The sequence below is a fragment of the Nerophis ophidion genome, linkage group LG06 (assembly GCF_033978795.1).
Source record: "Nerophis ophidion isolate RoL-2023_Sa linkage group LG06, RoL_Noph_v1.0, whole genome shotgun sequence".
Lineage (NCBI taxonomy): Eukaryota > Metazoa > Chordata > Actinopteri > Syngnathiformes > Syngnathidae > Nerophis > Nerophis ophidion.
Window position 1 is genome coordinate 12448590 of NC_084616.1, and position 12329 is coordinate 12460918.

The following is a 12329-nucleotide window of genomic DNA, read 5'->3' on the forward strand; positions in this document are numbered from 1 at the left end:
GACACACTGCAAGTTTGCTGTGACCCAGATTTGAAACAGGGGTTCCTGCGGCAACAACGCAGAGTACTAATAGCTATACAATCACAGATGTTGATCATTCTTGCTATAGCAAATTAACATACGGAACTTTGACTTTGGTTTGAAGTACAAGAGCTTGCCAAGCTAGCCAGGAGTCGAACCTAGAATCTTCTGATCCGTAGTCAGACGCGTTATCCATTGCGCCACTAGCCCCTGTTTAAGCTAATCTGGTGAGTAACACTGGACACGAAGATTACTGACTCTGGTAAAAGGTGTTAAACACTGACAATGCAGTGACCATGAAGGAACTCAAACTCACTGAAAAGAAACATGACTGCCCCGTGTGAGGATCGAGCTAATGGCACTAGGGATTTTGAATAATAGACAAAATTCCACCCAAAAAATCACAATTCCTCTTTGAACAGTGACAATGAAGGGATTTCAACCCACTAAAACAAAACACACATGCCCCGTGTGAGGATTGAACTCACGACCTTCAGATTATGAGACTGACACGCTACCTACTGCGCTAACGAGGCTATGGTAATCAATGTTAGCTCACTAGTTGAGACGTCACCACTATACGATGTCTTAAAAATTGCAATTTGAACAACACATCGGGAGCACGAGGCTAGACTGTAGCTTTTCATTGTTATTCCGCTTAACAACATAATGTTAAAAAATAAATATTTTTAGTTAACACACAAAAAGACCCATTGCTAGGAACTCAAATGCTGAGACCCGAATTTGAACCGGCGTTCCTGCGGCCACAATGCAGAGTACTAACCACTATACCAGGGGCGCTCACACTTTTTCTGCAGGCGAGCTACTTTTCAATTGACCAAGTCGAGGAGATCTACCTCATTTCTATTTATAATTTATATTTATTTATTTACGAAAGAGACATTTTTGTTAACAAGTTAATGGTGTTTAATGATAATACAAGCATGTTTAACACACATAGATTCCTTTCTTTCATGAAGACAAAAATATAAGTTAGTGTATTTGATTCTGACTTGCATTGATTGGAATCAGACAGTGGTGCTGATAACGTCCGCATTTTCAAATGGAGGAAAAAAAAAGTCCTCCTTTCTGTCCAATACCACATGAAAGTGGTTGGATTTGGCATCTCATTTGTCCAACTTGCATACTCGTTTTTAAACACTTTGTTATGAGAGTAGCATATGTGTGTGTGGCCCTTTAATGTCTGGCAGCAGGTGAGTGACGTCAGTGAGTGTGCGGGTGGGCAAGCAAGTGAGAAAGCGGTCGCTGAGGGCGGGGGAGAAATACATTGGCATCAAACTCCGTAGCTTGCTAGCTTGTGCACGCTAGCATCTGAGACTCTTATTTGTTAGCACAGGCAGGATGAAACAGGTCTTTTATGGTGAAGACAGGAACTGTGCAGTCGGTCTTTAGAGTTTTGACAGTAGGTACGGAGTCTCTAGAAATAAAATGTGTTTCTCTGCGTCCGCCCTGTTAGTGATTTTTTTCTTAAATATGAGCTCGCAGCAGCCAGCGTCATCTCACAAGATCCTCGGGTGCCGAGAATGTCAAACAACTGACGAAAGTGAAGTCTTGGTATGATTGATGATTGCTCATTTTTATGTATATTTTTTAATGCCTGGCTTGAGATCAACCAGTCGATCGCGATCGACGTAATGGGCACCCTCATATGCACTATACGATCACAGATGTTGATCACTCTTGCTATAGCAAATTAACATACGAAACCTTGTCTTTGGTTTAAAGTACAAATGCATGCTGAGCCAGCCAGGAGTCGAACCTAGAATCTTCTGATCCGTAGTCAGACGCGTTATCCATTGCGCCACTAGCCCTTGTTTAAGCTGTTCTTGTGAGTAACACTGGACACGAAGATTACTGACTTTGACAAAAGGGGTTAAACACTGACAATGCAGTGACCATGAAGGAACTCAAACTCTCTGAAAAGAAACATGACTGCCCCGTGTGAGGATCGAGCTAATGGCACTAGGGATTTTGAATAATAGGCAAAATTCCCCCCAAAAAAATCACAATTCCTCTTTGAACAGTGACAATGAAGGGATTCCAACCCGCTAAAACAAAAAAACACATGCCCCGTGTGAGGATTGACCCCACGACCTTCAGATTATGAGACTGACGCGCTACCTACTGCGCTAACGAGGCCTTGAAAGCACGTTTAGCTCACCAGCTTTTACGTCACCACTATACGATGTCTTAAAAATTGCAATTTGAACAACACATCGGGAGCACGAGATTAGACTGTAGCTTTTCATTGTTATTCCACTTAACAACATGATGTCCAAAAAGAAATATTTTTAGATAACACATTAAAAGACCCACTGCAAGAAACTTGGTTGCTGTGACCTGGATTTGAACCAGGGTTCCTGCGACCACAATACAGAGTACTAACCACTATACGATCACAGATGTTGATCACTCTTGCTATAGCAAATTAACATACGAAACCTTGTCTTTGGTTTAAAGTACAAAAGCTACCGAGCTAGCCAGGAGTCGAACCTAGAATCTTCTGATCCGTAGTCAGACGCGTTATCCATTGCGCCACTAGCCCCTGTCTAAGCTGATCTGGTGAGTAACACTGGACACAAAGATTATTGACTCTGGCAAAAGGGGTTAAACACTGACAATGCAGTGACCATGAAGGAACTCAAACTCACTGAAAAGAAACATGACTGCCCCGTGTGAGGATCGAACTAATGGCACTAGGGATTTTGAATAATAGACAAAATTCCCCCAAAAAATCACAGTTCCTCTTTGAACAGTGACAATGAAGGGATTCCAACCCGCTAAAACAAAAAACACATGCCCCATGTGAGGATTGAACTCACAACCTTCAGATTATGAGACTGACGCGCTACCTACTGCGCTAACGAGGACATGACAGCAGGTTTAGCTCACTAGTTGAGACGTCACCACTATACGATGTCTTAAAAATTGCAATTTGAACAACACATCGGGAGCACGAGGCTAGACTGTAGCTTTTCATTGTTATTCCACTTAACAACATAATGTCAAAAAAGAAATATTTTTAGTTAACACACTACAAGTAATTTGATTGCTGTGACCCGGATTCGAACCGGGGTTTCTGCGGCCACAACGCAGAGTACTAACCACTATACGATCACAGCTGTTGAGCAGTATCTCAACAGTCACACAATTGAACATGTTCATTTCTTTGTTTTTTCAGGTCAAAAAGAAAAGAAAAAGGTAAAAGAATTCCATTCCACAAGAATTAATTTGGTCTGTCTATAAGTTTTTACCTTCATTCGTGTGTGTGTGTGTGTGTGTGTGTGTGTGTGTGTGTGTGTGTGTGTGTGTTCTGGCAATGCTTACTTAATCGCTCTGTTTACACAGTCACATTTATTAGACCTCTGACGGTATGGGGACAAAAAAAATCAGGTTCCCTAAAGGAAAACATTTTTAAAAGATTGGCTTTAACATTTAAGTGGTGAAACTTTTTTTTTTATGCCTCCACAAGCTGTAGAAAGATGTGGTCCCCACAAGTCCTGATCAACAACTTGGTCCCCATTCCTAATGATAACCAGTGTGTGTGTGTGCACAGGTGGACATCAGTGAGGTGCGAGTGCAAAACCCGCTCATAGAAAACAAATCTGAGAATGAGGCGCCAGGCGTGGAAGTGGTCCCACCAGGACGCCCGTTGGTGGTGACGCAGCCCTCGTCGGAGGACGCCACCACGGGCGTTCCCGAGGAGAACAAGGACGATCCGAGCGATCGACTCCTCACGGTAAACGGCAACTACGTGATGCAGGAGAACGGGAAAGCCGAAGTCCTTTCCTGCCAGGAGTCCCAAAACGGGACTTTGATGAGGGAAATGTTTTTGTCGCCATGACGACCACGTCATTTATGACCGTGACGCCGATAATTGAAGGCAATTTTTGTCATCTGAGTTAAGTTAAAGTACCCATGATTGTCACACACACACGAGGTGTGGCAAATTCACCCTTGGTCACCCCCTCCCTGGGAGGTGAGGGGAGCAGTGAGCAGCAGCGGTGGCCGCGCCCGGGAATGGTTTTTGGTGATTTAACCCCCAATTCCAACCCTTGATGCTGAGTGTCAAGCAGGGAGGTAACGGGTCCCATTTTTATAGTCTTTGGTTGATGTGAGAAAGTGATGGCTAATGCTAATGCTAAAGCTAACTTGCTTGGTTTACTCGTCCTCACCAACAAGGTACATGTACACTATTCTATTCTACTTGTAAAAAGTCAGTTTTGTTTGCTAAAATACTTGACTAGGTGTTATGTATTGAAACTGTTTTGATTAGAACATGTTTGGCTTGAAGGAAAATGTACACACTTAGAAGGTTATTATATACAGTCGTGGTCAAAAGTTTACATACACTTCCAGTTTCCAGTCATTTCTACACCTCTTATTTTGTTGTGACGGAGTGATTGGAGCACATACTTGTTGGTCACAAAAAAAACATTAATGAAGTTTGGTTCTTTTATGAACTTTTTATGGGTCGACTGAAAATGTGCTGGGTCAAAAGTATACATACAGCAATGTTAATATTTGCTTACATGTCCCTTGGCAAGTTTCACTGCAAAAAGGCGCTTTTGGTAGCAATCCATAAGCTTCTGCTTGAATTTTGGACCACTGTTGTGCAGTTCAGCTAAATGTGTTGGTTTTCTGACATGGACTTGTTTCTTCAGCATTGTCCAGACATTTAAGTCAGGACTTTGTGAAGGCCATTCTAAAACCTTCATTCTAGCCTGATGTGGACGACTTTCCCTGTCGTCCTCGGGTTCCACTGACCACCCAGGAAGGACATCTCACTTGAGCAGGTTGGACTCTTTTATTTCTCAATAAAGGCAGTCTTTTACGCTGTCGTCGCTCCCACTGCTCGCTCCTCCGTGTCTCGCTCTCCAGTCCGCTCTTTAGTCTCTCGTGTCTTGCTCTCTCTTGTTTTTTGGTCGCTGTTGCCGTCCCTCCAACTCCTCCTTTGATCCGTCCTCCTTCTCCCCTTTTATACATCATAAGGAGAAATGTTGATTGTTTGCCGGTGCCTGATCCACGCACCTGAATTAGATTGGGGCGGCGTCGCTCCCGGCCCGCTCCGCCGTATTCTCCGCCTCCTTGCCGCCATCTTGGGCAGGGCTCCAGCGTGCCCCGCCCCGCCGTTGGCCCGTCGTCTCCACCTCTCCACACCTGATTTAGCCATTCCTTTACCACTTTTGAAGTGTGTTTGGGGTCATTGTCCTGTTGGAACACCCAACTGCGCCCAAAACCCAACCTCCGGGCTTGTCCTAAAGAATTTGGAGGAAATCCTCCTTTTTCATTGTTCCATTTACTCTCTGTAAAGCACCAGTTCATTTGGCAGCAAAACAAGCCCAGAGCATAATGCTTGATGGTAGGCATGGTGTTCCTGGGATTAAAGGCCTCACCTTTTCTCCTTCAAACATATTGCTGGGTATTGTGGCTCAATTTTTGTTTTATCTGACATCACAAGGACAAAGATAAGACCTTCTGGAGGAAAGTTATGTGGTCCAACTTAAACGTGTGGACAATGCTGAGGAAACAAGTCCATGTAAGAAAACCAACACATCTATCTGAACTGCACAGATTTTGTCGAGAGCAGAGGTCAAAAATTGAAGCAGAAGCTTGTGGATGGCTACCAAAAGCGCCTTATTGGAGTGAAACTTGCCAAGGGAAAATTTGTAAGCAAATATTAACATTGCGGTTTGTATACTTTTGACCCAGCAGATTTGCTCACATTTTCAGTACACCCATAATAAACTCATAAAAGAACCAAACTCCATGAATGTGTTTTGTGACCAACAAGTATGTGCTCCAATCACTCGATCACAAAAATATTGAAATTATTGGAAACACAAGACAGCCATGACATACTGAAGAATCAAATGTGCACCTAGGGAGCGAGGAAAAATGACCTTTTTCACCACGTTGTAACTTAATGATTATACTGAAGAACCAAGTCTCCATCTAGGGAGCAAAGACAAATTACATTTTTCACTATGTTTCAACTTATTGATTATACTGAAGAATCAAGTCTTCATCAAGGGAGCGAGGAAAAATGTCATTTTTCACCATGTTTCAACTAATTGATCATACTGAAAATTCAAGTCTCCATCTAGGGAGCGAAGACAAAAAACATTTTTCACCATGTTTCAACTTACTGATTACCAGTATACTGAGGAATCAAGTCTCCAAATAGGGAGCGAGGACAAATGTCATTTTTCACCATCCATCCATCCATTTCTACCGCTTATTCCCTTTGGGGTCGCTGGTGCCTATCTCAGCTATGTTTCAACTAATTGATTATATTGAAGAATCAAGTCTCCATTTAGGGAGCGAGGACAAATGACATGTTTCACTATTGTTCAACTTATTGATTATATAGAGGAATCAAGTCTCCATTTAGGGAGCGAGGACAAATGACATTTTTCACCATTTTTCAACTTATTGATCATACTGAAGAATCAAGTCTACAGCTAGGGAGCGAGGACAAATGTCATTGTTCACCATGCTTCAACTTACTGATTATACTGAAGAATCAAGTTTCCATCTAGGGAGCGAGAACGAATGTAATTTATGCAAAATGTTTCAACTTCATGATTATACTGAAGAATTGTGCATTTTGTGAATTATATTTATATGGCGCTTTTCTCTAGTGACTCAAAGCGTTTTACATAGTGAAACCCAATATCTAAGTTACATTTAAACCAGTGTGGGTGGCACTGGGAGCAGGTGGGTAAAGTGCCTTGCCCAAGGACACAACAGCAGGGACTAGGATGGCGGAAGCAGGAATCGAACCTGCATCCCTCAAGTTGCTGGCACGGCCACTCTACCAACTGAACTATGCCGCCGATTCAAGTCTCCTTCTAGGGAGCGAGAACGAATGTAATTTATGAAAAATGTTTCAACTTCATGATTATATTGAAGAATCAAGTGTCCATTTAGGGAGCGAGGACAAATGACATGTTTCAACTTATTGATTATATTGAAGAATCAAGTGTCCATTTAGGGAGCGAGGACAAATGACATGTTTCAACTTATTGATTATATTGAAGAATCAAGTCTCCATCTTGGGAGCGAGGACAAATGTAATTTTTCACCATGTTTCAACTTAATTGATTATATTGAAGAATCAAGTGCCCATTTAGGGAGCGTGGATGAATATAATTTTTCACCATGTTTTGACTTCATGATTATATTGAAAAATCAAGTGCCCATTTAAGGAGCGAGGACAAATGACATGTTTCAACTTATTGATTATATTAAAGAATCAAGTGTCCGACTTGGGAGCGAGGACAAATGACATTTTTCACCATGCTTCAACTTATTGATAATACTGAAGAATCAAGTCTCCATCTAGGGAGCGAGGCCAAATGTCATTTTTCACCATGTTTGAACTTACTGATTATACTGAAGAATCAAGTCTCCATCTAGGGAGCGAGGACAAATGACATGTTTCACCATGTTTCAACTTATTGATCATACCAGTGGTTCTTAACCTTGGTTCGATCGAACCCTAGGGGTTCGGTAAGTCGGCCTCAGGGGTTCGGCGGAGCTTCCACGGTGAAGGTCAAGACACACCCGACTCATCGTGTAAATAAAAACTTCTCCCTATCAGCGTTATTATGGATACCCCAAAATAATGTTCCCTCTAATGTTCCATTTGATTTGCAGGTGTGTAATTAGTTGTGAGTTCATGCCCTGTTTGTGTTGTTCTTTGAACAAGGTGATGTTCATGCACGGTTCATTTTGTGCACAAGTAAAAAAACATATAACTTTATCTTGAATTTTAAACTTTTTTTTTTCTGCACTAAAGAAGGGTTCGGTGAATGCGCATATAAAACTGCTGGGGTTCGGTACCTCCAACAAGGTTAAGAACCACTGCATTATGTTCTTTACAAGTGTATGAACACTTTTGACCACGACTGTATATTGTATGTTCAATGGCCAACGTTATTACCTCATTAAGAAAACATTGTATATAATGAATGTATGTATATGATAAATACTAGTACGACTTGGAATGCTGAGTTTATTTACCATGACGTTGCTTACCAGAGGTGTGGACTCGAGTCACATGACTTGGACTCGAGTCAGACTCGAGTCATGAATTTGATGACTTTGGACTCGACTTGACAAAATGTAAAAAGACTTGCAACTCGACTTAGACTTTAACATCAATGACTTGTGACTTGACTTGGACTTGAGCCTTTTGACTTGACATGACTTGCTACTTTCCCCAAAACCCAAAGATTAAAAAGTTATTCAGGAGCGCTCCGTATCTTCCATTGTGTACGCAAGTGTGTCAGAGTGTGTGCGATGACAGCCTGTGCGCTACCTGTCAGTACAACAGCCAATCAAATCACATCCACGTTATTTTCGTCACACAGCATTCATCCAATCAAATTGCAGGAAAACCAACGAAGAAGAGCTGTCAAACAATAGAAGAATAAGTGAGGAAAAATTATGCCATAAAGTGTTTCGTTCGGGTATTAAAACTACGACTTGGTTAACAAAAGGAATTCCAGTATGCAAAACATGCGGTTGGAAGATTACAGACAGAGACGCAACAACTTCCAACTTTGTTCGACATTTGAAGTTGTACAAAGAAGGGTACGTTTTGAATGTAAGCTAACGTTTATTGGCTGAGTAACGTAACTTTTATTTGCTGTTTAGTTAAATCAGTGAGGCTGTAAACTCACTGCTAACGTTATAACCATAAACATCTTATAAGTAGACGCAGCATCCAGCGCTACTGCCTACTGGCGCAGACGTGACGCGGGGCCGCCATCTTGGAGTGGTGATCTGCTCCACTCAGTGCAATTAATTTGACAGGAGCAATGAACTGTCAGCGCATTTAATCCATATTAACTCTCTGAATACCATTGATATTCACGCGCTTTTTTGTCATACATGTAACTATGATAAAGGACACATGTTTTGGCATGTTCATAATTTGCTTAACATTAATTGAATATGCTTATATGCTATAAGTGACCAGATATCTGAGATCAAAACTGGGAATAATCATCCCAGAGAAGGGGGAAAAAACAGTCAGCTATTTTTAAATTGAAGACACAATATGATTAGTTTATATATACATGCATATATCCTACATAAACAATGTATGAATACATTAGTTATCTATATATATTACGAACCTATAGACCAGTGGTTCTCAAATGGGGGTACTTGAAGGTATGCCAAGGGGTACATGATTTTTTTTTATATTTTAAAAATAGCAACAATTCAAAATATTTTATAAATATATTTATTGAATAATACTTCAACAAAATATGAATGTAAGTTCATAAACTGTGAAAAAAAAATGCAACAATGCAATATTCAGTGTTGACAGCTAGATTTTTTTTGTGGACATGTTCCATGAATATTGATGTTAAAGATTTCTTTATTGTAAAGAAATCTTTAGAATGAAGTTGATGAATCCAGACGGATCTCTATTACGATCCCCAAAGAGGGCACTTTAAGTTGATGATTACTTCTATGTGTAGAAATCTTTATTTATAATTGAATCATTTGTTTATTTTTCAACAAGTTTTTAGTTTTTTTTACATCTTTTTTTTCCCCAAATAGTTCAAGAAAGCCCACTACAAATGAGGAATATTTTGCACTTTTATACAATGTAATAAATCAGAAACTGATGACCTAGTGCTGTATTTTACTTTATCTCTTTTTTCAACCAAAAAATGCTTTGCTCTGATTAGGGGGTACTTGAATTAAAAAAAATGTTCACAGGGGGTACATCACTGAAAAGGGGTTGCGAACCACTGATATAGACTTTATCTCTGTTGCTGCAGCAGCAGAGAGTTTATTCTGTCTTGACACTTTGTATTGATATTTGCTATTACATTTTTCCCTTTAATGATCATGTTTACAGTGATTGTTTTATATGTATTTTTCATGTATGTTGCTTTGGATAAGAGTGTCTGCCAAATACTTACACATATATAAACACCTGGAAGTCTTTATATCAGCTAAAACCACCAATCTGTTTCACTGGATTCAGAATAAAACCAAATTCTGTCTTACCCAACAAAGTTAGTATTTGAATATTGTTACGTGAAGACTTATTTCTGGTTACAATTATACTGTTAAGAGAGTATTGTCTTATGTTTTGCCTAAAATGAGAATGCATCATAATCAGTGGCGACTGGTGAATTTTGTTTTAGATGGGCCTGAAAGTTTGTAAACCAAATACCTATAGGGGGGTCACCCACACCCAGAAGATTTTTTTGTGATTTTCACATATAAATATTGTAGTTCTTTGCTCCTGCTTAACTCTGTGGTAATATTTTCAGAAAATACATCCAATAGTATGTTAATGTTAAATCTTACTTGTGAAAAGTAATCCCCCAATTCCTATTTTCAACAGTCCGCTCATTTGAGCAGGAGAACGCTGAATATCAGCCCAGCATCTTTGTGTTCTACCTGTCAACTGTCAGTTTAGGCTGCTTGCCAGCTCCTCATCACCACTTCAAGATGGCAGCCAAATTGCTCGCGTCACAGCAGCCAATTCTGCGTCTACCTATAAGATGTCTATGGTTATAATGTCATTGCAAACATGGCAATCTGTTGCGTCCACTGCAGTTTGCTACCTTATTCATACTTTTAGTCAAGTGATTTTTTTTAAGCAGAGTTTCATGAGGTACCTACACATAACGTTACGTTAGTGAATGCATCACACACAGTAACGTAACGTTAGACGGTGGTCAGCAACACCGCGTATTTTAGCCACCTACAAAAAGACAAACATAGTCAAATAAAGGTCAGTTAAAATGTATACTATATTAAGAATATGTGTACATATTCCATAGAGCCCTGACATCTAGAAAGTACAGCACTGTTCATTGTTATGTTCAAGTATTTATGTTTTTCATGTGTACGCACACATAAACACATATACAGTGTGAGATGAGATAAGGTAACAACAGGATATAAACTGCTGTGGAACTAGCTACAATGCAATATTCCATGGAAATACAATGTTAACACTTTTGTGCAAATAAGTACAGTTGCACTTGTTTTTTCAAATGTGTTTATACTGTAAAGGAATGAGTTAAATGTTTAAAATAACTGGTTAATTGTGCTATTACGAAGTGCAATGTCAGCACAGTTTTTTTTATAATGAATTCATACAGTGTTTTAAAAGCATACACAATCTGTGTAAATATATTAGTCTGTGGTTAAAAAGACTTGAAATGACTCGAAACTCAAAATGCAGGACTTGGGACTTGACTTGAGACTTTCCAGTATTGACTTTAGACTTGACTTGGGACTTGCCTGTCTTGACTCGTGACTTGACTCGAGACTTGAGGGCAAAGACTTGAGACTTACTTGTGACTTGCAAAACAATGACTTGGTTCCACCTCTGTTGCTTACCAATAAAATTAAAAAAACATTTTCTTGTCTTGTTTTATTTTCCCCAAGACGGACCGCTGCAGTTACTGTCCAAGGCCACAAGATGGCGGCAGATGTTAGCGCGACAACATCAGGACGAGACGCTATTTAGACAGAAGTTTGATTCCCAGAACTGTCATTTTTTTAAACGAAGAAAGTAATGTGAGTTTTAGCATTTTTGTCGTTTGAAAAAAAAAAAACAGGCTGCTTTCAAAGAGATAATGCGGACCAAAACATATTTTGACAAACTGCCTGCAGGAACTTGTGACGTCACAGCTCGCTAATGTTGGCCCGAGTTCCTAGTTCTTGTCTGAAAAGAACTGAACGCCTTGCGGTGCCGATCGATTGAAGTGATCGATCAGGAGCATCGTGTGTGCGCACATCAAAGGTCAGTAATCCGGTTGAAGTGTTTGAGTATTTCGTCACTTTGTTGAAGCTCATCCTCATTAGCATTCAGCTAACCGTTCATTAGCATGAGGCTAGTCCTCGTTAGCGTGGAGAAAATGTCACGTCGAAGTTGTCTTTGGTGTCTTTAATCAACGAACGAAACATTTCTCAGCCTGCTGGGAAAAGCAAAAAACATCAAACTGAAGTCTTAGGACGGAAAATAAAAAGTCCTATTTTTTTTTTAAGCTCATTTTTTGATGACGTCATACAAACATTAGATGTAATTTCAATTCATTGTACTGCGTTGCTATATTTAAAAATATATATATGTAACGGGTATAAGAAATACTTTGATTATTTGAGTGAAATTCCTGCTATAATATATATATACATATATATATATATATATAAATATATATATTGTTTTGTTATGCAATGAGAGGTCCAATTGCGCCATCTGCTGGTAGCAAAAAGTTTATAAATATGACCGTAAA

The 12329-nt window shown here is 39.8% G+C and overlaps 1 protein-coding gene and 7 non-coding genes across 8 annotated transcripts in view; 1 reads left to right on the forward strand and 7 right to left on the reverse strand.

Moving 5' to 3' along the window:
* cd40 (CD40 molecule, TNF receptor superfamily member 5) overlaps positions 1-5583 on the forward strand; it is a 55807-nt gene extending 50224 nt beyond the window's left edge. Inside the window, exons 8-9 of the mRNA XM_061902678.1 lie at positions 3224-3243; positions 3599-5583. Coding sequence (XP_061758662.1) covers positions 3224-3243; positions 3599-3886 — 308 coding nt within the window. The 3' untranslated portion in view covers positions 3887-5583. The remainder of the gene's footprint in view (positions 1-3223; positions 3244-3598) is intronic.
* Positions 159-231, reverse strand: trnar-acg (transfer RNA arginine (anticodon ACG)). The gene has a single exon. It is a non-coding gene; the product is annotated as a tRNA-Arg (tRNA).
* On the reverse strand, positions 485-557 carry trnam-cau (transfer RNA methionine (anticodon CAU)). Its single transcript has one exon. It is a non-coding gene; the product is annotated as a tRNA-Met (tRNA).
* trnar-acg (transfer RNA arginine (anticodon ACG)) lies at positions 1781-1853 on the reverse strand. Its single transcript has one exon. It is a non-coding gene; the product is annotated as a tRNA-Arg (tRNA).
* trnam-cau (transfer RNA methionine (anticodon CAU)) lies at positions 2109-2181 on the reverse strand. Its single transcript has one exon. It is a non-coding gene; the product is annotated as a tRNA-Met (tRNA).
* Positions 2515-2587, reverse strand: trnar-acg (transfer RNA arginine (anticodon ACG)). Its single transcript has one exon. It is a non-coding gene; the product is annotated as a tRNA-Arg (tRNA).
* On the reverse strand, positions 2840-2912 carry trnam-cau (transfer RNA methionine (anticodon CAU)). The gene has a single exon. It is a non-coding gene; the product is annotated as a tRNA-Met (tRNA).
* On the reverse strand, positions 3093-3164 carry trnah-gug (transfer RNA histidin (anticodon GUG)). Its single transcript has one exon. It is a non-coding gene; the product is annotated as a tRNA-His (tRNA).
* Positions 5584-12329: the final 6746 nt, after the last annotated feature.